The sequence below is a fragment of the Acinonyx jubatus genome, chromosome B4 (genome assembly GCF_027475565.1).
Source record: "Acinonyx jubatus isolate Ajub_Pintada_27869175 chromosome B4, VMU_Ajub_asm_v1.0, whole genome shotgun sequence".
Classification (NCBI taxonomy): domain Eukaryota; kingdom Metazoa; phylum Chordata; class Mammalia; order Carnivora; family Felidae; genus Acinonyx; species Acinonyx jubatus.
Genome location: NC_069387.1, coordinates 87,687,312 through 87,709,859, shown reverse-complemented (window position 1 = coordinate 87,709,859; position 22,548 = coordinate 87,687,312). Strand labels below are relative to the sequence as shown.

General features: G+C 39.9%; 1 protein-coding gene across 6 annotated transcripts in view; it reads right to left on the bottom strand.

Moving 5' to 3' along the window:
• SRGAP1 (SLIT-ROBO Rho GTPase activating protein 1) overlaps nt 1–22,548 on the bottom strand; it is a 279,251-nt gene that overhangs the window by 89,181 nt on the left and 167,522 nt on the right. For all 6 annotated transcript variants that reach the window (XR_008300303.1, XM_027071346.2, XM_027071345.2 and 3 more), the window contains exons 5-6: nt 1,841–2,023; nt 1,254–1,382 (exon numbers count right to left, since the gene is read on the bottom strand). Coding sequence is in view for 5 of the 6 variants with exons in the window: in XM_027071346.2 (XP_026927147.1) it covers nt 1,254–1,382; nt 1,841–2,023 (312 nt within the window). In the remaining variant the exon portion in view is untranslated. The remainder of the gene's footprint in view (nt 1–1,253; nt 1,383–1,840; nt 2,024–22,548) is intronic.

Genomic DNA, 22,548 nt, shown 5'->3' with positions numbered 1-22,548 from the left:
GCGTTAGATAAATTTATAAACGTGGTTTCTGTCCACTCTATTTTGCTTACAGTATTTACCACAACTAGTAACAAAGCTATCATGCGTGTCGTCATTTGCTTAGCATCTGTATTTTCCACTTTCCATTCCTGAAGAAGTGTATATGCTTGGGGGTGGGGATGGGTAAAATAGGTGATGGAAATTAAGGAAGGCACCTGTTGTAATGAGCACAGAGTGGTGTACGGAACTGTTAAATCATAATACCATACACTTTAAATCAATAGAATATTGTACGTTGACTTGAATTAAAATAAAAACTTAAAAAAGGAAAAACAAGTGTATATGTTTGTCAAAGCCTCAGCATCTCACAATAGTGGGGCCCAAGAAATGTATTTTTTTTTAATGTTTATTTATTTTTCAGGAGGAGAGAGAGAGAGTGTGAGCGAGTAAAGGACAGAGAGGGAGGGAGACACAGAACCTGAAGCAGGCTCCAGGCTCTGAGCTGTCAGCACAGAGCCCGATGCGGGGCTCGAACCCATGAACCATGAGATCATGACTTGAGCCGAAGTTGGACGCTTAACCAACTGACCCACCCAGGCGCCCTAATAACCAAGAAATGTATTTGGAATCAACGAATGCATTTAGGGTTGTACCATCACATAATTTAAAGATGAGTAGGTCCCCTTCCCAGCTGAATTTACCAGGCATTCATAGCTTCACGGAACTTAATAATTTGCTTTCTATTGGTTTTGGGATGCACACTTTTTCACATGCATCTTAGAATCGACATGTACAGTTTAACTGGCAGCATTTTTTCCTTCTAAGGATTGCATAAAATAACACCGGTTTCAGAAATGACAGTATTCCAGAATCAATAAAATACAGTTATTGCTAATTACATCTCAATATGGAAAACATAGGGGTGCCTGGTTGGCTCAGTTGGAAGAGTGAATGACTCTTTTTTTTTTTTAGTTTATTTATTTATTTTGACAGAGAGAGAGATGGAGAGAGAAAATCCCAAGCAGGCTCTGTGTTGATGCAGAGCCTGATGCTGGACTCAAACTCACAAACCATGAGATCATGACCCGAGGCAAACTCGAGAGTCAGACACTTAACCAACTGAGCCATCCAGGCGCCCTGAAAGAGTGAGTGATCACTCTCGTTAGTGATCAAGTCCCACATTGGGCGTACGGGTGTAGAGATCACTAAAAAAAATAAATAAGTTCAAAAAAGTTAAAAAAAATATGGAAAACATAAAAATTTCAAGTACTTACGTCAATTAAATCTGAAAGATCATGAATATAATACTTGAAAACCGAGGCATTGGTTGCTTCAAGGGTTAAGAGATACTCATTCCGTGCCTTAATTGATTTTAGCTTATTTTCCGAATACTTTGCTTGTCTCTGGAAATGAAGAAGGTCCAGGTATTGGGAAAGAGAACAAAGTCACTTAGTCACAGAAACATACATGACTTTCTACTAATTTGAACAATGTATTCTACATATACAAATGAACTTTGAAGTCCTCTGAGAAAAGTACATTTTGAAACTGATTTAAAGAACTAAAAGTACCCAAGTATGTATTTGAGCTTCAGGCCCATTTGCAATGAAATCTCTTTGTTAATATTCAAGTTCTCCACATTGTGTACTGAATACTTGGCATTCAATACTAAATGATGTCCAGCTGTTATTACATGATTTTTATATTTTTTAAACATTTTTCATTCCTGTTGGAGGAAATGTGTGTCATTTCACAATTTATAATGTGTGTCTATCAGTTATTGCAACTGTGACCTCAAGTGAGGTTCTTAGTGCTGTCACCTCAAGTGAGGATAGAAAGGCTCTGTAATGTTTTTACTTACTTTTTCTTTCATTTTCTCAATTTTCTTTACAGAGCTTCGCCGCTGATGTCTCTCTTCCAGTCTAATATGAAAGACCGGGTCACCGGATCTTCCAATTTGCTTTTCTTCTTGTTTCTCAGCCTCTTTCAGTTTGCTCTCTGCACTGATGCTCTCTGCATGATACATATGGTATGTTTTCATCACCTGTGAAAATGTGACCCAAATTGTTACAAGATGCCTGTCTATAACTCAGAGAGTGAATGGAAGCCATTATATGAGGAATATGTTAAAAATATCACCTTCCAACTGGCAGGGGGAGAGCCAGATTGCTAGCCAAACAGATGAATTATGGACGATTGCGTCTACATAAAGCAAGGAGAAATATGCAAATTCACCTGCCAGGAAGAGGCACTTAGGGGATAGGCTTTGATGAAAAAGTGATTTACAGAGTCTTACGCATGCTTTCAGTGCACTTGAAAAGTTCCCTGAAGCTTAAAAGTGTTCTCTAAAATCTCTGCATTATTAATCTGCAGAATAAACCATTATTCATGGATAAATTTTACCCCAACCTTGGAATTATAAAAAACTCCAAATTAGTACAGATTTTACTAAACAGTTTTTTTGTATAAAATCTACATTGTATCTGTATTGTATTGTATTTTTGTCAAAATACAAAATGGAAATATTAAAGTTCGTACATACATAGTTAAAAATAATTGTTTTTCTGACCACAAAGCAATACTTTATGTTCAATGCAGAAAACATATGACACAAAAAAGAAAATATAAAAAGCACACAGAGATAACCACTGTTAAGATTTTTGGTCCAGCCACTTGGGTCTTTTTCCTATGAAAACACACAGACACACACACTTCTTTACTTGAAAATGACACGTTTCTCCTTTTAAAACATTTGTGCCATACTGTGTTAACAATTTTTAATCTTCTATATCCTCTTTTCATTTGACAGATCAGAACACTTTTCTATAACACTAAATGTTTTTCTAAAAATATTTTTAAGGACTGTATAATATTTTTTTATATGACTGGGACACAGCTTGACTAATTTCCAATTGTTGAACATTTTAGGATATTTCAACTTTTTGCTTTATAAAGAAAGCTGTGCTGAAACCCTTTATATGTATCCTATTTCTTGTTTTATAAATGACACACCTAAGTTGCATTTTAATAACTTTAGGAATATATAGAAAATAAAGTTTTTAATGTATCCTTTCCATGTATGTTGTAAACTTACACAAACAATTCTCAACTAAAATTTTTGTTAAAATAAAATTTGAATCTTTAAACATTTTGATTATATTAGTTACAGAAATATTTATGCACAAAATTATATTTCCTATGGTACATTTTCAGAGAATTACAGTTAGACAATCTGCACATTTTGGAAGTTTTGACACAAACTTCCTAGTTAATACTCTGCTAATCTAAAAAAAAGTGATCTGTATAGTTATTTTCCAAAGCATTTAGAAAACAGAGATGCTTAACAAACATTTTCTCGAGTAATAAGTATATTTACTCTTACAGTATGTACTATATCTGTATATAATCCTTGTTTTTTTAGATACAGGATAAAAGTCACAGATTTTCAAAGATTTTACCTAAAAATCACAGTTTTCCAATATAATTTCAATCTGCTATTTATAAGTAGAGTCAGACGTCTGGGCCAATTCTGAAACCTGTTGACTTTAAGCACATTTATACTCCTTAAAAGAAACAACATATCACAGTAGGACTACAATGCCATGGACGTATCAAGGAACATACCAGAATTTAGCACCCAATTATCCGTGGTGGCACTTTTCCATAAATTATGTCAAATTTGCATCCACATAAAACAGATTTTATTTCATTCGTAAATAACCAGAAGTTATTCAGAGCCACCTTTATAACTAAAATGTAGTTGTTAAGAAGAGATTTAATGTCACATTTTGAAGTAAGGAACTTGATATTTTTTTCATCTCAAAAGATGAATCTTAAAATAGTTTGGGAACCGGAAGCATCACCGCAATATATTTACTTAGGTTGAAGCACATGAAATTGCTGTTTTGGTAGGTTATATAGAAGGTAGGAAGTCAGCACTTTCTTATGGTTCAACTTAATACATACTTCCAAGGTGACTTTTTGAAAAGGAAAACATGGGGTAAATGAAGAGTTTTTACTTATTTTCATAAAATCTGATAATGTCTTTCCTTAAAAAGGTAAGCTAGCAAATCACATTACAGGCATTTTGAACAAGAACAAAGTAAGGGCTAAAGTACAAAGCATGGCAGCTTTTTCTGAGCTGTGTGTAATTGCAAAGTTGTCTGTTTTTAGTAATTACCAAACCTGTCCAGGAAAAGTTTCGTTGGTTACTCCAGTTTAAAAGAAAAATAAAATAGCATTAAGAAGCAGCTGGGCAGCTGGGGAATGAAAAGGGAGTGACCCTACAGCTGGGCAAACAGCGAGGTCAATGAATTTACTACACACCTTGTATTTCGAGGCTTGGCTCTGTTTGTATACCCTGCCTGAAGCAAACCCGCACACCATTTGGGTCCTGGTTCCAATTACATCTTTAAAGAGAGGGTGAAAAAAAAAAACCTCTCTCTCTCTCTCTCTCTCTCACACACACACAAACACACACACACACACACACACACACACACAGTTGCTTAGCTGACTGTATTCTTCTTGCTAATATCCAGGAAGAAATGAGAACATATGACTTCCATCATAGATAGATGAAAAGGCATTCCAGACAGCCCCGGGTATCTGAGAATTATTTATTTTAAAAACACCCTGAAGAAAAGACTTGAACTCTTGCTTTATTTAGATGCTGAGGACCAGTGTAACCAAGTGATTTGCAGAAACTAAGCCTTATGAACTAAGGACACTGAGCTGGCTGCCAGCATGGTGATACTTATAAACTAGCCTGGGTTAAAAGAAAAACATTCTCTTTTTTTAAAAAATGTTTATTTATTTACTTTGAGGGGGTGGGGAGAGAGAGAGAGACCGAGAGACCAAGAATCCCAAGCAGGCTCCCCAAGGTCAGCATGGAGCCTGATGTGGGACTTGATCAGACAAAGCATAAGATCGTGACCTGTGCCGAAATGAAGAGTCAGAGGCTTAACTGAGTGAGCCACCAAGAAGCCCCAAAAAGGAAAACATTCTTGACCTAATACTAGCAAGAAAAGGGTGTAAATATCCCATCATAACATGGTTCAGCACAATAGCTGAGGGTTTTCTACCTAGTTTGATGGTAATTTCCAGAAGGAAATTTCTTTGTTCAGTTTTCCAATGTGACTTAGGGTTTCCACTATTTTCTAAAATGTTAGCAATGACAATGAATGACTTTTAAAAGTTGGGGAGAAAAACACTAAAAGCTTTTTAGAACTCTAATTGCAGATAATGAATGCAAGTACAAACTGCATTATTTAAAATGTAAGCTGTTGACAGCAGTTAAATGTGTTTTGTATTTAAAATAAAATAAGACAGTTTTCTCTTTTTCAAAGAAGTAGAAGAAAGCTTTTATTTTTCAAAGGTGCCTTTTTTTTACACATACTGCAAAGAAAATAATAGCTTCTCCATAAGCTTCATGCAAACACAAGTATTTGCATACCAAATGACATGATAGTCATATATACATTTAAATGTACTCCAATAACATATTTTCCTCTTTGAATTCTTCTCTACTAAAACCTCCTGCATAATTCTCCTTTGAACACACTCAATTTATCTTTCCTAATCCATCTTTTCTTAACTGTAGAAGAGTATTGTCACACAGAAAGTGACCATATCATGGATTTCTTTGCACTTGTGAAATCCTATGCAAAAACTTTTGCACAGAAGCTATTAACATTTTTTTTCCTTATTGACAGAGTCATATAATGTATCCTACACTCTTCTTGTACTTTAAGTCAAAATAATTAAAATATCTATGGTAAATTTTAATATTTAGGGTCATGAAGTCATTATGTATCTGAAAAGTATCCATGTGTTTGGAGAGGATCAGTGGATTAAGGCTTTATTACTTTCCGACTTGTGGCACAGAAGTGAGGAGACATGGTTCCGGGAATGGATCTACCAGTTACCAGGTATAGGGAATTTATTTTACACTTCTGCTCACCTTACAAGGTCATTGTGGACACTCAATTGTGTGTCCCTAGGTGTGTGTGTGTGTGTGTGTGTGTGTAACAAACTTTGCTGAGTACTTACAATATGTCTGTGTACATATATAATATACACCATTAACATATATGTGTACAATGTATATATTTAGGGAAGAAGCATTATGTAATGCTTCCGATGTGCCAGACACCATTCTGAGCATTTTATAAATAATAGCTTATTTAGTCTTTCTAAAAACACTTAGGAGGTATGTACCTTTATTCTCTCTGTTATACAGAAGACACAAGAAAGGCAGAGAGAGGTTAATTAACTTGCCCAAGGTCACACAGCTGGCAAGTGGCAGCAACAGTTGAGACCTTGACAGTCTGATTCCAGATTTGGTGTTCTAGACTGCTATGTCATAAACTTTGGTAACTCTAAAACACTGTACAAATGGAAGTCCTCTTTACCTGGGGGATAGAGCTATTCTTGGTTATATTTAGGAATAGTGGAAAAGAAGGGCTGACAGATCAATTATTTCATTCACTATTTGCTTGGTGCTTATTATCCATAAGGCAACGATGCATGTAACTTTAAAGATCTGGTTTCCTACTTCTTTTTTTTTTTAATGTTTATTTATTTTTGAGAGACAGTGCATGCATGCACATGGAGTAGAGGCAGAGAGAGGTGGACAGAGGGTCCAAAGTGGGCTCTGTGCTGACAGCAGAGAGCCTAACGTGGGGCTCAAATTCATGAACCGTGAGATCATGACCTGAACCAAGGTTGGATGCTCAACCAACTAAGCCACCCAGGCGTCCCTTGGTTTCCTCCCTCTAAGAGTTTAAATTTTTGGAGATTAAAAAATGGGGCTTGGAGATTCTGATGGACATGGATGAAAGGAGAGGACATTCAAGCTGGAAGGGTAGTACCAGCAAAGGTATGTGGGGTAAGGGTAAAGGTATGTAGGTAAGGTGGACATAAGTAAACTATGACTTCGAGGAGGGGATTTAGGGAAGGGCTTGAAAAGTGGATGATTCGGTGAGGGAGCCAGAGGATAAGAATGCAGAAGTTGTCACAGGCCAGATTAGGAGAGCCTTGAAACCTCAACCAAAAAGTTTTAAATGGACTCTAGGGGTTCATGAATCCACAGAGCTGTAAATAGCATGATCAAAGCAGTATTTTAGCAATAATCTCATGAAGATATGCAAGATGGTGTGGGGTGTGAAGTAACCTCATTTAGCATTAAACAGGAGGAATGGAAAGAAAGAGAATCTAGGATAACAGTTATAGGGCCTTTTCTCTTTTCTCACTCTCTCTGACCTTTTCTCAGACTTGTCATGTCTCCTTCCACATGGAGGGCCTCCCAGTGTAGTCGTAACACCAGCCCAAGTACCACTCTGTATACTATTCTGAGTCAATCACTTAAAGCTCCCTCCTCAGAATGTGCACACTTTCCTGCCACTGTGGTCTCCTCCCAAGCCAATCCCACTGCCTGCCATATCCTCCCCCAGCACCTCAACCTAACCTTTTGACTCATCCTCTAAGGCAAGCTCAGATTTCACCTACTGCTATGTGTTCCCTGGTTCCCCAGCCATGGCCATCTTGTTCTTCCAACTGCCAGGACCTTCTTACTGATAGCACTTCTGACCCTCTGCCATGTGTCATAGACATCTATGTACCCATCCAGTATCATGGACCTAACTTTAGCTAGGGCACCAACAGTGTCCTAGGCACTTTTGGATTCTTAATATTGCTTTTATACAGTGAGAGTAAAATAGGCATTTGGTGAGAAACAAATGAAGGGCAGAAAGCCATTTTATAGTCAGCTTGTCCATTCATTTGTTCACTTAACAAATATTTACCAAATACCTAGTATGTACCCGGCATTATTCTTCTCCATCTCCAGCATCCTAAATGGCACTGCCAATAAAATCCCTGGGATTGGACTAACGAGATGATAAATAGCTCCAAATCACTGTGAAATATAGTGAGCGTTTGGGGTTCATGGCCCCTGAAAAAAGACAGGCATGGTGGCTGGGGTGAGAGGAAATGAAAAGCAGTATGTTAGTGACAATATTTCCTAATTCCATACATAGCCTGCTGGTTTACTAAATCCATCAATTACTAATGGACGATTAGTTTCTCTTCTGAGAAACTACGTTTTTGGAGTTTCCTTGACATACTAAGATAAAGGTCTCTTTTCTACAATCAATATACAAGAAGGCTCTAATTGTAACGGAGCTTCTGCAAGTGCCAGACCAACAAAACCACCAAGTTAGGGCCACAGCCCTGGAAGCCCATTCCTGTTGTTTCCCAGCAAGTTCTTGAGTGCATCGGGAATGAAGGACCCCCGGGCCACCCTCTGCTGAGCCCCAGCGGCTGTGTTGCAAGGAATCTGGCCCTTCCGGGGGCTGCACAACCTCAGTGGAGGTTATGGCCTCTGCTTGGCCAAGCTGTGTCTCTGGGGGCTTATTTCAGACAGGGGCAGTGGGCAGGAAGTACCTTTAAGAGAGCACTCATTAACGGTGCATGCCAGGATCCTTCCACCTGCAACTTCAAGTCCTCTTGCTCCTTAGAATACTGAGCCAACCTTGGTGTTGAATAGTCTCTGGAGCCAGGCCCCACTGGATCCAAGCTCCTGTGCTACCATTTACTAGCCAGCAAGTTTCTTAACTTCCTTGGGCCCTAGTTCCCCCCTGAGGTAAAATGGGGATTAAATGATAGAATGCAGGGAAGCACATAACAGAGTGGATAGTTTTTTTGTTTTGTTTTCTAAATACTTATTTTTTGAGAGAATGCAAGCAGGAGAGGGGCAGAGAGAAGGGAACAGAAGATAGGACACTGGCTCTGCGCTGACAGGCTGACATCAGCAAGCCTGATGTGGGGCTCGAACTCATGAACTGTGACATCATGACCTGAGCTGAAGTCAGACGCTCAACCTACTGAGCCATCCAGGCAGCCCAGAGTGGACAGTTCTCATTCTTGATGGTTTCTATGTTCTGACATAGAAGTGAGTGTGCAGGCTCTGGGGCCAGATTGCCTTGCTTCATATTCAGGCTCTAAGCAAAGAGATACAGGCCATCGCCTCGAAAAGGCAAAGCAGACCAGATGGAGGCCTTTCCTGGTATTTCATTGTGGAGACCTAGGCTAATCAAAACCTCTTAAAAACTAACATACCAATAAGGAGTGCCTACGAGTTGCCGGCATAGACACTCACATGTTCGTAACACTCATGACATGAATTCACACTTTGAAAAGGCTTCTAGCCTTTCTATAACGTACATCCCATAATTAGCACCCTTTCAACGTATGCTGACAGTTACTATAAAACTGCATGGATATTAGTCCAGGTTTCAGGAAGCAAAGTATATTGATCTGCATTTATTAATCCTCTGAACAGCTATTGAGTATCGTAAGTCAGGCACTGTGCTAGGCTTTCAGACCAGAGATGAGACACAATCTCTACTCAGTGGGAAGACAAAGTTGTGACTTCAGGGTAGACGAATGGGCAGTAGGGGGGAGAAAGATTCCTAGGCTTCTTCCTCCCTCCCCCCCATATCCATACATAACCATAAGAAATGTTTATTTTTCTACTTTTGTACAATGTGCAGCAAACAAACAGTAAGGAATAGGAAAAAGAAAAAAAGAGCTACTCTGGAGATTGAGAGAACAGAGGAACATGTTAAACCACAGTGGAAGCTGCAATCAGCAAAATGCAGACTCTGGAAAACTCTAAAGGATTAAAAATCCAGCTTAACAAAAACATTTCAAGGAAAAAAAAAAGAGAGAGAGAGAGATGGGGTCCCTATTCTCTACAGGGACCCCCTTGAGGGTAAAGGTGATTTAAAGGTCTATCCACCAATTGCAACGTGGAGATCTTGAGCCCTGATACAAACAAACTTTTTAAAATACGGATTTCTATGACAACTGGACATCAGAACATTGACTACATATCTACAGCTATTAAAGAATTATAAAAATTTAGGGGTGATAATGGTATGGTGTTTTAGATACACATACCGAAATATTTACACATGAAATAGATGCCTGGAATTTGCTTTAAAGGAATTTAGGAGTAGGGAAGTGGATGGACAGATAGAAAGGAAACCAGGTTGGCCACAAGCTGGTTAACTGTTTTTGTTTTGTTTTGTTTTGTTTTTTACTTTACATTCAAGTTAGTTAGCACAGAATGCAATAATGATTTCAGGAGTAGAATGCAGTGATTCATCCCCTACATATAACACTTAGGGCTCATCCCAACAAGTGTCCTCCTTAATGCCCCTTGCCCATTTAGCCCATCCCCCCACTCACAACCCCTCCAGCAACTTTCAGTTTGTTCTCTCTATATAAGAGTCTCTTGTGTTTTGTCCCCCTCCCTGTTTTTATATTATTTTTGCTTTCTTTCCCTTATGTTCATCTGTTCTGTATCTTAAATTCCACACAAATGAAGTCTTTCTCTACTTTTGCTTGGCATAATACCCTCTAGTTCCATCCACGTTGTTGCAAATGGCAAGATTTCAGTCTTTTTGATTGCCTAGTATTATTCCATTGCATGTATATACCACATCTTCTTCATCCATTTATCAGTCAATGGACATTTGGGCTCTTTCCATACTTTGGCTACTGTTGATAGTGTTGTTATAAACATTGGGGTGCATGTGCCCCTTCAAATCAGCATTCCTATATTCTTTGAATAAATACCTAGCTGTGCAATTGCTGGGTCGTCAGGTACGACAATTGCTGGGTTGAGGAACCTCCATATTGTTTTCTAAAGTAGCTACGCCAGTTTGCATTCCCACCTAGGCTTCTTTTTAATCAGTTTACATTTAAGTCTGAGAGCTACTGTAAGGGGAAAAGTAGAGGGGGATGTACATATTTTATTTACATAAAGAATGTAAGGATGGGGGTGCCTGGCTGGCTCCATTGGTAGAGTATGCGACTCAGTCTCAGGGTCATGAGTTTCAGCCCCATTTTGGGCAAACAGTTTACTTAAAAAAAAAAACAAAAAACAAAAAACAAAAACAGGGGCACCTGGGTGGCTCAGTTGGTTAAGTGTCTGACTTCAGCTCAGGTCATGATCTTGCTGTCCGTGAGTTCAGGCCCCGCATCCGGCTCTGTGCTGACAGCTCAGAGCCTGGAGCCTGTTTCAGATTCTGTGTCTCCCTCTCTCTCTGCCCCTCCCCCACTCACACTCTGTCTCTGAAAAATGAATAAACCTTAAAAAAATGTTTTTTAATTAAAAAAAAAAACAAAGAAAAGAAGAATGTAAAGACAGTTGAAGCCAAACCTCTACATTAATGCTACTCAGTCAATACCTACAATGGATCTCTTAGTTCCTACCCTCAAACTCTACCTCTCACTTAAGTCCTATGAGTGACACTTGTCACTTTTTTTTTAAAGTTTATTTATTTATTTATTTAGAGAAAGAGTGTGAGTGGGGAGGGGCAGAGAGAGAAGGGGGGTGGGGAGAGGGTGGAGAGAGAGAGAGAGAGAGAGAGAGAGAGAGAGAGAATGAGAATGAGAATGAATGAATATCCCAAGAAGGCTCTGCACTGTCAGCATGGAGCCCAATGTGGGGCTTGAACTCAGGAACCATGAGATCATGACCCAAGCCAAAATCAAGAGTCAGACACTGAACTGACTGAGCTCTTTGTCACTGTGTTTTTCTTCTTATTCGTGGCATCAGGGCTAGAAAAGTTGCTGATCTCTGAGGTACTGAGTGATCTGTAAGATGGTCATGATGATGAACTCTTACAAATCATCTCCTCTTTCTAGGCTGATATGCTTCTCCATGGGTCTATGAAAGCAGAATTTACAAAATTCAATTATATTTGCAAAATAACAGGGAGAACTCACTTTGAGACAGAGTATACTGATGGTTAGAGCTCAGACTCACAGAACAGACTGCCTGGGTTTGAATCCTGCTCCTGCACTTAATTTACTACATGATCTTGGGGAAGTAACTTAACCCTTCTGTGCCTCAACTTCCTCACTGTAAAACCAGCCTAACATTCTTACTCACTGCACGTGTAGGGTAGTTGGAAGTATTAAACATGTTTACACATGCAAAGAGCACAAAAAGCATGACTTATAATAAGTGCGTAGTAAATATCAGTTACTGATGCTTGAAAAAAATTATCACAGGTTATTTTCATGTTTTTTTAAATGTAGTTTTGAGAGAAAGAGAGAAAGAGAGAAAGAGAAAGAGAGGGAGAGAGACAGACAGACAGATAGATGGGGGGGAGGGGCAGAAGGAGAAGGAGACACAGAATCCAAAGCAGGCTCCAGGCTCTGAGCTGTCAGCACAGAGCCCGACGCGGGAGCTCCAACCCATTAACCATGAGATCATGACGTGAGCTGAAGTCAGACGCTTAACTGACTGAGCCACCCAGGCGCCCCATCACAGACTATCGTAAAAACATGTAATTATTTCTCCAGACTGGAAAGATTATCATTCTGATAGAGGTAAAGGGAAGGAAATTGACGATATTTCCATTTATGTATGTATATGTTAAGAATTTTAGCAAAACTCTAGAATGAGCAAATAAATCAAGATCAACAATTAAATAGTATGAGATGCTGTGTTTTTTTTCTGAGAGAGAGGGAGAGTGTTCATGCGTGAGGTGGGGAGGGGTGGAGGGAGAGGGGAAGAATCTTAAGCAGGCTCTATGCTCAGTGCACCATGCAGGTCTCGACTGCACAACCATGAGATCATGACCTAAGCTGAAATTAAGAGTTGGACACTTAACCGACTGAGCCACCCAGGCGCCCCGAGATGCTGTTTTTTTTTTTTATCAAGGAAAACTTGGGTATGCTGTGGCTCCAGTGAAATGAAATCAGTACACCAGTCTGAATTTATCATCAAATTATACTTATAATCCAAACAAATTCTTTGAACAAAAGGCATTGTCTGGGACTCTGGACCCTGCGGACTAGGGACTGCCAACCAACCAAAAGACAGGGCAAGAGAAATGCAGAGGATAAACAAAAGGAAGAACAGAGAATACATATATGCAAAGGGAGGAACTATGGCTAATGAAAATGTTTAAAAAATAATTCTATTACGTTCAGTGTCATGTTAAAGATTTTGTTTCAGGAGTAATTATATAGAGCACTATTTCAATGAAGAGCTTAGGTCTATGAAATCCAAAACATCTGGCTTTTGGTCTTAGCTTTGCTACAAAACAGCTCTGTGACCTCAGCCCTTCTGACCATCAGTGCAGGTCTCACCTATTAGAGCTGACAACATGAGGTCTCCCTACGTAACCAAAATTAGGGGGATGATCAAACTGAACCTCTCCAACACCTTGATAAGTGTGGAATGAGAGAAAAAGTGCACACTGGAGTCCAAATCACAGAAGGAAAAACTGATCATGTAACTAGAAGTCTTCTTTCCAAAAGGATTTTAATATATCCCTGTAAAAGGAGAGTATTTGATGAAGGTCAGAGGAATGATACAGGATGGCATTTAGCAGTCTAGATGAAAACAGAATCCATACTGTCATTCATGTTTTTGTTTTCTGTTGGAAACTGTTTTCCTCTCTAGCTTCCAGAGCCCCTGTTAGGGGAAGGGGCACTCATGTCTTAGATTTCCAAGGGGGTGAGCCCTCAAGCTGCCATGCCCACCAGCGTGACCCGCTGGCAAGACCACTCATCTCCGCTGGCCTACAGCTTTCTCACCTTTTGTGAAAGGGGCGACTGGACCACAGGATCCCCCAAGCCTTCTCCAACTCAAAAATTCTGTGAGTTCACGATTTCGGGTATTAACCTGTGACAACTAAATATCATAAGAATTTATGATTTGAGTGTGTGTGTATGTATATAAAATACTTCTCAGCAGCTAGAGGAATTGACTTTTTTCAGTGTCCAGGTAAATGGCAGATACATTTGAACCAAAAGGAAAAGCCGGTGTGACAACAAATTACACTAATTATTTTCTTCTGCTTCTGTTGATCTGAGGCAAGCAGTATATCATGCTATGCTGCGAATGTAAGATTCCTCCTGGGCTCTGAGGCTGTAAGTCATCTGCTCTGTTGCACAGAAAACATCTAGAAATGAACAATGCCCACATAGTCTAACACACCATTATACTGATGAACCTTATACCAGGATATCTATCACTCTAGTGACTTTAATTAGCTCCCAAGCTGATTCGTGATCAATCATCAAGTGCTCACCAAGGAGGAAGACCCGAGAACTCTTTGATAGGTGTGGGGGTAATACACAGATTTGCCACAAGCTTTCATTTTTGATTATAATTTTTAAGTTAAAGCAGAGCATTAGTCATCTTTTTCAAAATGCTAAATTTAACGGTAATCTTAAAGTGGCAATATAAGTGATTATTTTCACAAGATTGTGCTGCTTTAATAAAAACTTTTAATAAAAAATGACAAATTTATCCTAAAGAAGATAAATTATTTTATGCCTTATTAAAAAGAAAATGTTTCTATTTGTAACAAGAGTGACCTGTATTTATTAATCTTAATCTCGCCTAGCTCCGCTGTAGCAGTCACTAGAGGCAGTTTCTAATTTAAGTCTTTGAGTCATAGACAGGGGTTATTGGTTTTGTTTATGAACTCTCGATGAACAGTCACGTTCAGCAAACATTTCTTGAGCCTCCTACTATGTACCACAAATAGGCCTTGTCCTATTTGATTCCCTTACATTCTATTACTAGAAATCCAATTACATTTTATTCTCTATTGATTGATACCGGTTCATTACTGCCTAAGAGTAATTTTTCATGAGAGCAATTAATGTGGTATAGTATCTGCCTACCTCACAATTATCAGAGATTTCTACCACGAAATGAATGTCACTTTATTTAAGAAATTCTGATTTTACTAAGGATATTTTCCTTTCTTATCTCTCAAGTACTTCATGTGTAGTGGGGTAAAAGGAGTGTGGTAAGGGCAGGGGATTTTTTAAGAAGTCCAACTTACTAACTCCTTTTATTTTTACCTCGATGATTGCTAATACTCTGGTAATATTCAAGTGCATGGAGTTCTCTGCACAGGTAACTGTGGCTTCACACATCTGTGCTTCACTTATGTGCTAAATGCTTTTTGGAACACCCTTCCCACCCTTCCCTTATCACTAAAAACAGGTGTCATGGTCTCCAGGAAGCTCCCAGAGTGACTCTGGGCTTTGCACAGAGCTGTGAAGACCCGGCTCTATCTAGTCCAGCGTCCAACGCCATATATGGAACTATCTCCCTAGTCTAGCTCATCGGTGACAGGGCGGCATGCTTATCATCAATGCATTTCCAGGACCTCTGTATTTGTTGAAAGGCCCCGTAGAGATGATCCTATATAATAACTTTAGAGCAAAAGGCAACAACGCTTTTAGCGCCTTCCCTTTAACGGATTTAGAGACAGGGAATAGGCCCTAAGACTTGGGACAAATGTCGAATAACTCCATAAATCCTAGGACGTTACAGGTCACAGCCCTCCTCCACATATTTGCTAGGCATCCATGCCACTGTCTGAGGAAGGAGAGTGTGGTCTTAAAAGACCGCCCATTCCATCTCTCACCAGTATAAATGGTTAAACTCAGGCACCAGAACGCCTGGGTTCAAATCTACATTTTGCCTTTTAGCATGTTTCCTTGCCTCTAATTGGAAATAAGAATAGGACCTGTAAGGCTATCGTGGAGATAAAATGAATGAGTACACGTCAAACACTTGCAGTGATAAGTGACACACAGTGAGTGCTTAATGGATGCTATTACAATTAATGAAACACCTTTCTTTCACATCCTTTAAGTCCACAATGGCCTCAGCCCCACTGAGGCTCACTTGTTTATTCTCATACCTGAGAGGCTGAGTGCAGAGGGATGGTCTTTGTTTTATGGATCAAAGAAATGGAGCTGCAAAGAGACTTAATCCTTGCCCAGTAAGTCAACAGAGAGAGTCAGTGATGGAGAAGGTCATGCAGAAAGCCCTTGTTTCAAAAGGGGTTTTCATACAGTCTTTAGAGGGAGTGAAATACAAGTTCAATCTCCTGAAAAAAATACCCAAGAGTTGGCACTGGAATACTTATTAACCAGGGCCACCCTGGGCACAGTGGCAGAAGTGAAAAAGGGGAAGTTTAAAGTAGTTGGCAATGATGAGGGGGAAAGCAGGTGTAAAATGAAAGGCCAAAGAATTTATGAGAATTTCAAAGTCTCCTGCAATATTAGATACTTAATTCTTTTCAGGAAAATGTTTCACAGGTCTTCAACATTGCAAGAGGACTTCAGCTGCTTTCATTTTGACCTCAAACTTGCTAGCTGGGTTCTTCTTTCCAACCAGCCTCTTGGCTCAGGTGGAAGGCCCTAAGAGCACAGCATTCCCTGATGGGAAGTGAAACTATCCCCTCAAGCAATAAGGGCTGCCCTGAGCCAGCAAGACCCTACCTGTGATTGACCCCAAGGCAAGGATGGATTTGACCCTCACTGCCCACTGCACATACCCACCCACCTCTGCCCCACATTTTCCTTATGTAAACCTTATGTAAACCCTGGGCACTTTGGAAACAGGCTTTGAGAGGTCAGTCCGCCATCTTCCAGGTGTTGGCCGCACTGAAATAAATTCCTTTCTTGTTTCACCACCTCTCAGTCTCTCAGTCTTTTGATTTTGTTAGTGGCAAGTGGCTGACCCTGGTCTTCTCGGACCCCCAGAGCCAGAAGCTCTTGCACCCCAACACCGCGGCTACAACATTACACGTGTGTGTTAGACATTTAAGTTATAAGGTTTAGTACGTTAAATATTTAAACTGAGGACACAAGACACTTGGAATCATAAAATGAAAGCCCTATAATCTTGAGAATTCCAGCATCAACTAAAATGGAAAAGACTGATGTAGAATCCTTTTCTTTCAATGAAAAATGGGTTGAAATTTGACACATACCCTGTGCCTCAAATCTAATATGCATTTATTAAAAAAAAAATTTATTCTCATTGCATTTATTAAAAAAAAAAAAAAAAAAAAGGTGCCGGGTAGGGGGAAGAACAAAGGAAGGTGAGAGGCCTTAATCTGTGCAAGGAAGCTTTCTGACAGTCTGATTAAGATGTTAGTTACTAAGCACTGTAACTGCTTAGAAGTTGTAATACTGTATCTCAGAATGTAATTGTTTAAATAAAACACTCTTTCAGAAGGATTCTCAGTATAACACATTCTTTAAAAAATTTTTTTTAATGTTTTTATTTTATTTTTGATAGAATGACAGAGCATGAGAAGGGGGAGGGGCAGAGAGGGAGATAAAGAATCCAAAGCAGGCTCCTGCCATTAGCACAAAGCGCAATGTGGGGCCGGAACCCACGAACTGCAAGATCATGACCTGAGCCAAAGTCAGCGCTTAACCGATTGAGCCACCTAGGCACCCTGGTATAACACATTCTTCTTTTTTTTTGGCCACTTCATAACACTTACTGCTTTTAGAAGACAGTCTTATTTGTAGTTCATAAGTGCCAAGCATAACTAAATCTCAAATCTCAGAGAGAAAATGAAAATTCCAAGCAGGCGCCTGGGAGCATTTGGCTTCATTAATTAGCAGGGTGTCCTTAAAGGCATCTACACATAAAGTTCTTATCAAACAGCCGTCCTCAGGGATCCATGCAATGGAAATTTTATTAATCCCAATCATTTTGGGAGGAACATGAAACCAGGCTAAATTAGCTAACTTAGTCTCCAAAGTCAATCTATGTCCACCCCAAGATTAGAATTCAGAAGCTGGCAGTCATCTTGATCCCAACACCCCTCTTTCCTTCCATCAAAGTGTCTGTTAATAATGCCAGCAGAAGGATGTACACACACACTTTGTCAACCCAAGATCTCTAAATAGATTGCTTTTTTAAAAAGTATTCCAGGTGGCATCATGGAGAATGTGGCACTCCCAAGAGGTTTTCAATTTGGGAGCTTTTTACATATCTTTTCTGCCTTATTTCTCTTTGTTCAATGTTTTGTTCAGAGACCCAGACCTCTTTGTGGTCTGTCTCAAAAGAATGAATTTTCATTTTCACTACAGGGATATATATAATTCAAATACTTAAAATGCCTACAAGCTAAAATAAATACTTAGCCATAAATAAATAAATAAATAAATAAATAAATAAATAAATAAATAAATATCCTCTTTGAGGCTCAGAGAAAAATCTTCTGATATATGGTGGCAAATATCTTGGGCTCTTTCGGAATGACTTTTCAACCTTGCCTTGGGCATGTTTCTTTGTTACAGAAGAATGCATTAGCTCCTGGTTCGTGGGAGGCTCACAAGCCAGCCAAGAAAGCTTTGCTCAGCAGTCCTCTGAGGTGGAGTTTTCAAGGAAGGGCTTGAAATAATAAACAGTGTCTTCCCTCTCATCGGCTCTAAAAAATAATTAGTTGTGTATTTTAACATTTTAAAGAGAGAAGTGGTTCGAAGATATGCAAAGGCCGGGGTGGATATCTGTGTGCATGTGCAACTCCATTTTCCAAATCCCACACGAGATGCTTGGTGGCCTCTGGGTTTGTGCTAGCGCAGCTTCCATTCTCTACTTAAATTTGTTAGGCAAACCGGAACTACAGTTCGGAAGGAAGAAACAAAGGTGAATGGAGTATCAGCTAATGAATACTTAGCAGTAATCACTTGGTATGAACACACAGCTGAACAGGTGGTGTTGACACATATAACATTAAAGCTAAATGAAAGATCAGACCTTAAAGAGGCACGCCCAAAGGAACATATCCCAACATTAAAGCTTAAGGCACAAAGCCATTTGGGTTTCCCATTCTGCAACCCATATGGACAGTCTGGAAAGCTCAAATGAGTTTTTACCAGTGTCCATGAGAACATGCAGTGTGACTTCTACCTATGAGTTTTATCTACTAGATCACATTTGGCCCTTCCTTCCCCCACCTGCTCTGCACATCTTTCCCTACAGGAGCTGTCAGGTGGGGAAATGATGGGCCCTGGGGACTGAAGCTGGGTTTAGATTTTGGAGCATTCATTAACTGTGTGATCCTCAGCTAATCATTCTGAGCCCCAGTTCCCATTTGTTACACTGGGATTAGGAATACCTGCCTCACAGGGCTGCTGTAAGAAATGAATGGGGTAACGTGCTTGCCTCCTAAGAAGGGTTGGATAAATCTTCATTTTCTCAGTTCTTGCCTCATAATGTTAACGGAACCTCAGGATGGATTACCTCTTGACTCTGGTTAGCCATGTGTGTCACTGATGTATAGGGAGTGTGATAATCAATTACACATAATTAAGAATCAATTTCATGTGGATTTATCATGACCGTCTGTGTTCATCTTTGTTAGAATCTGCTTACTGAAGACGGTTAGCTCTTTGTTTTCTAAAATGCTGAGCATAATGCTGCAAAGCAAAGAGATATTAATATAGGATTAATATAGGACAGAAAACTGCAGCATAACCTTTTGTGAATTTGGTATTAGGGGACAGGCCTAACACTTTAACCCACTGTTTTATGGTGAGCCCTTTAGCAGACTGGTGAAGGTTGACTTTGGTTTGAGTGCTCCCTCTGACTCTCTCGGTCACCATCTTTCTTCTCTTTTTGCATTTCCACCTCTCCACTAATCCAATGGCAGCCCTGTTCACATCTACTGTTGATCTGGTTTTCTTAGGGGAAGTTACCTTCCTTTTTCTTTTCTTCTACAAAGCAATATATATTATAAGGAAGAACCATACATATGTGCATATACATACAGCTGTAACAACCATCTCTAATTACCATTGATATCAGCCCCCATCTCCACATTTACTCTGAGAGGCGGACCATCCCCTCTCCATCCCTACTCCACTGACGATGAAGGGGGGATGACACCACCAGGTGACACTAATAAGGAACCTTTATTAAGTGTTCACTATGTTCCAGGTGTTGTTCTGAACGCCTTATGTGTATCCCAGCCTTACTTTTCCTCGTAGCACTTACACCTGCCATACTATACATTTGTTTACTGTCTGTTTCTCCTCACCAGAATATAAGTGCTTTGATAGGAAGCATGTGGTTTATTTTTATTCTCACCTGTATATCCCCAGTATATCCCAAAGAGCCTGGCACTGGAATAGGCACTTTATTTAAAAAAAATTTTAATGTTTATTTTTGAGAAAGAGAGAGACACAGAAACCGAAGCAGGCTCCAGGCTCTGAGCTGTCAGCACAAAGCCTGAGGCAGGGCTTGAACTCACGAACCATGAGATCATGACCGGAGCTGAAGTTGGATGCTTAACTGAGTCACCCAGTTAAGCCCCATGTAGTAGGCATTTTAAAAATGTTTACTGAATAAATCAATCAGTCTTCATAACAATGTGGGTGAGCCTCATCCAATCTGGTGAGGACCTGAATACTACAGGAGGGCTGAGAAAGAGAATTTGCTCTCTCTGCCTGTCTTCAAGATGAGACACAATCCTCCTCTTTGGACTTGAACTTGGGCTAGAACTTACACTATCATTGGGTCTTCTGATTCTCAGACTTTCAGAGTTGGACTAGAACTATACCCTCGCTCTCTGGCTTGCTGTTTCATGTCTGCAAACCATGGGACTTCTCAGCCTCTGTACCGCATGAGTCAATTCCTTATAATCAGTCTTTCAGTCTCTCTCCTCTCTCTCTAAATCTTCTACCAGGTCTTTCTCTGAAGAACCCACGCTAATACAGATTCCCAGATTGACTAAGTGAGCTTGGATTCAAACAGATGTTTGCTGACTACTGGTACAATCCACTTTTGCTTTGTTCTAGCACAGCCTTCTCCCTGCTTTTATTTTATTTTTTTTCTATTTGTTTTTTTTTATTTTTTTATTTATTTATTTTTTCAATATATGAAATTTATTGTCAAATTGGTTTCCATACAACACCCAGTGCTCATCCCAAAAGGTGCCCTCCTCAATACCCATTTCTCCCTGCTTTTAGAACCTACTTAGTTCTCTTTCAAATGTGAAATGCAAAGGGAAGTTAGTGGATTAGACTCAGGGAGTCTGAGGATCTTGGTTCACCCTTTCACTTTTTAGCCCAATGAATCCATCTGTTAGATCATTTAAATGAACACTTCTAGGGGTGCCTTGGTGGCTCAGCTGGTTAAGCGTCCGACTTTGGCTCAGGTCATGGTCTCACGGTTCGTGGGTTCGAGCCTCGCATCGGGCTCTGTGCCCACAGGCTCAGAGCCTGGAGCCTGCTTCAGATTGATTCTGTGTATTTCTCTCTCTCTGCCCCTCCCCTGCTCATGCTTTGTCTCTCTCTGTCTCTCAAAAATAAATAAATGTTAAAAAAAGATTTTTTTAAAATTAATACTTCTAAGAAGTACAGGTTGCCATTGAGGCACATGTTCAATTTTTTACCTATCTTTTTGTTGAAGCAACATTAATGCCACTGACTCTAAAAGTACAAATGAGCAAGTAATAAACTGCTTAGTGCTGTGTGTTGTTAGGGAGGTGTTAACATTTAGAGATCTTTGTTAGAAAATGGTTGTCCCCAAACTACAAAAATAGAGATAAAATGACCGGAAGGCCAGACCTGGACTTGACATTCTACTCCATTACTTATTGCACAACCTGGGTCAAGCCTCTCTGAGCCTTAGTTTCCTTATCTGTAAAAGGGGGGAAATGATAGTAATTACCTCAGACAGATGCTATAAGGATCACATTACTTAATGCAAGTAATGTGCTTATTAGCACAATAACCAGCACATTCTTACTGAGCATGAGGTAAATGTTAGCTACTCTGACAGGCGTGGCTAGTTACCTATAAATCTCTCCCCCCCTCTCTCAAAGAAACAGAACCTCTGATCTGTAACTGGTTAGCAATGAGCTGGCCACCTACAAGGCTGTAACTCCCTGATTTCCCTACAGCCGCTGGAATCCTGTTCTAAGTTCTGGCCAATGAAACATTACGTGAAAATTTCACATGGGACTTTCATTAACTCTCCTTAAGAGACAGGAGGCCTGCCTGCCCTCTTTTCCTTTCTCCATTCTGTTCGTGTTTCCTTTCTCCATTTCAGGAACACCTATGCAACGGCTGGGGCTCCAGCAACTACTGTAAATATAAGGACTAAGGTTACAATCAGATTTCTCAGAACAGTGGGTTAGGAGAAGCCGGATTCTTGGATGGCTTTATGTAACCTCCATGCCAACACAAGGCTGCCAACCTCGGGACTGACTTCTTTTATGTGAGAGAGATTATAAACTTCTAATTTGCTTCCACCATTATTTTGAGTATCTCTGTTCCTCAAGGCCAAACTAATCCTGACTGCTTTGGCTGGCCCTTGTGGTGGTGTAAGAATCCAAATGGAGGCTCAAAGCCATTTTGAAGCCATGTTTCTGCAAATAAAGGCAAGGTTGAGGAAAAAATATGGAAAAGGAGATGCATGTCCTCAAAGCCTTTGCTCCCCTTCCAGAAAGCACCATCGCTCTGCCCCCTCCCTGCTCAGAAGTCCAGGCATTCATGCCCGATGCACACAACCTGTACTCAAAGAATCTGATAAAACATGGTTCATTCTAAGCTATAAATGATCATAAGGCATCTCTTTCTACTCTTTCTGGGTGTCCGTATTTTATTTAAGACAAACTCTTCCCACAGGATGTTTGGAATAACCAAGAGGCCTCTGGGAGAAATATTGTTGGGAATCAAAGTCCACAAACAAGGCTGCAGCTC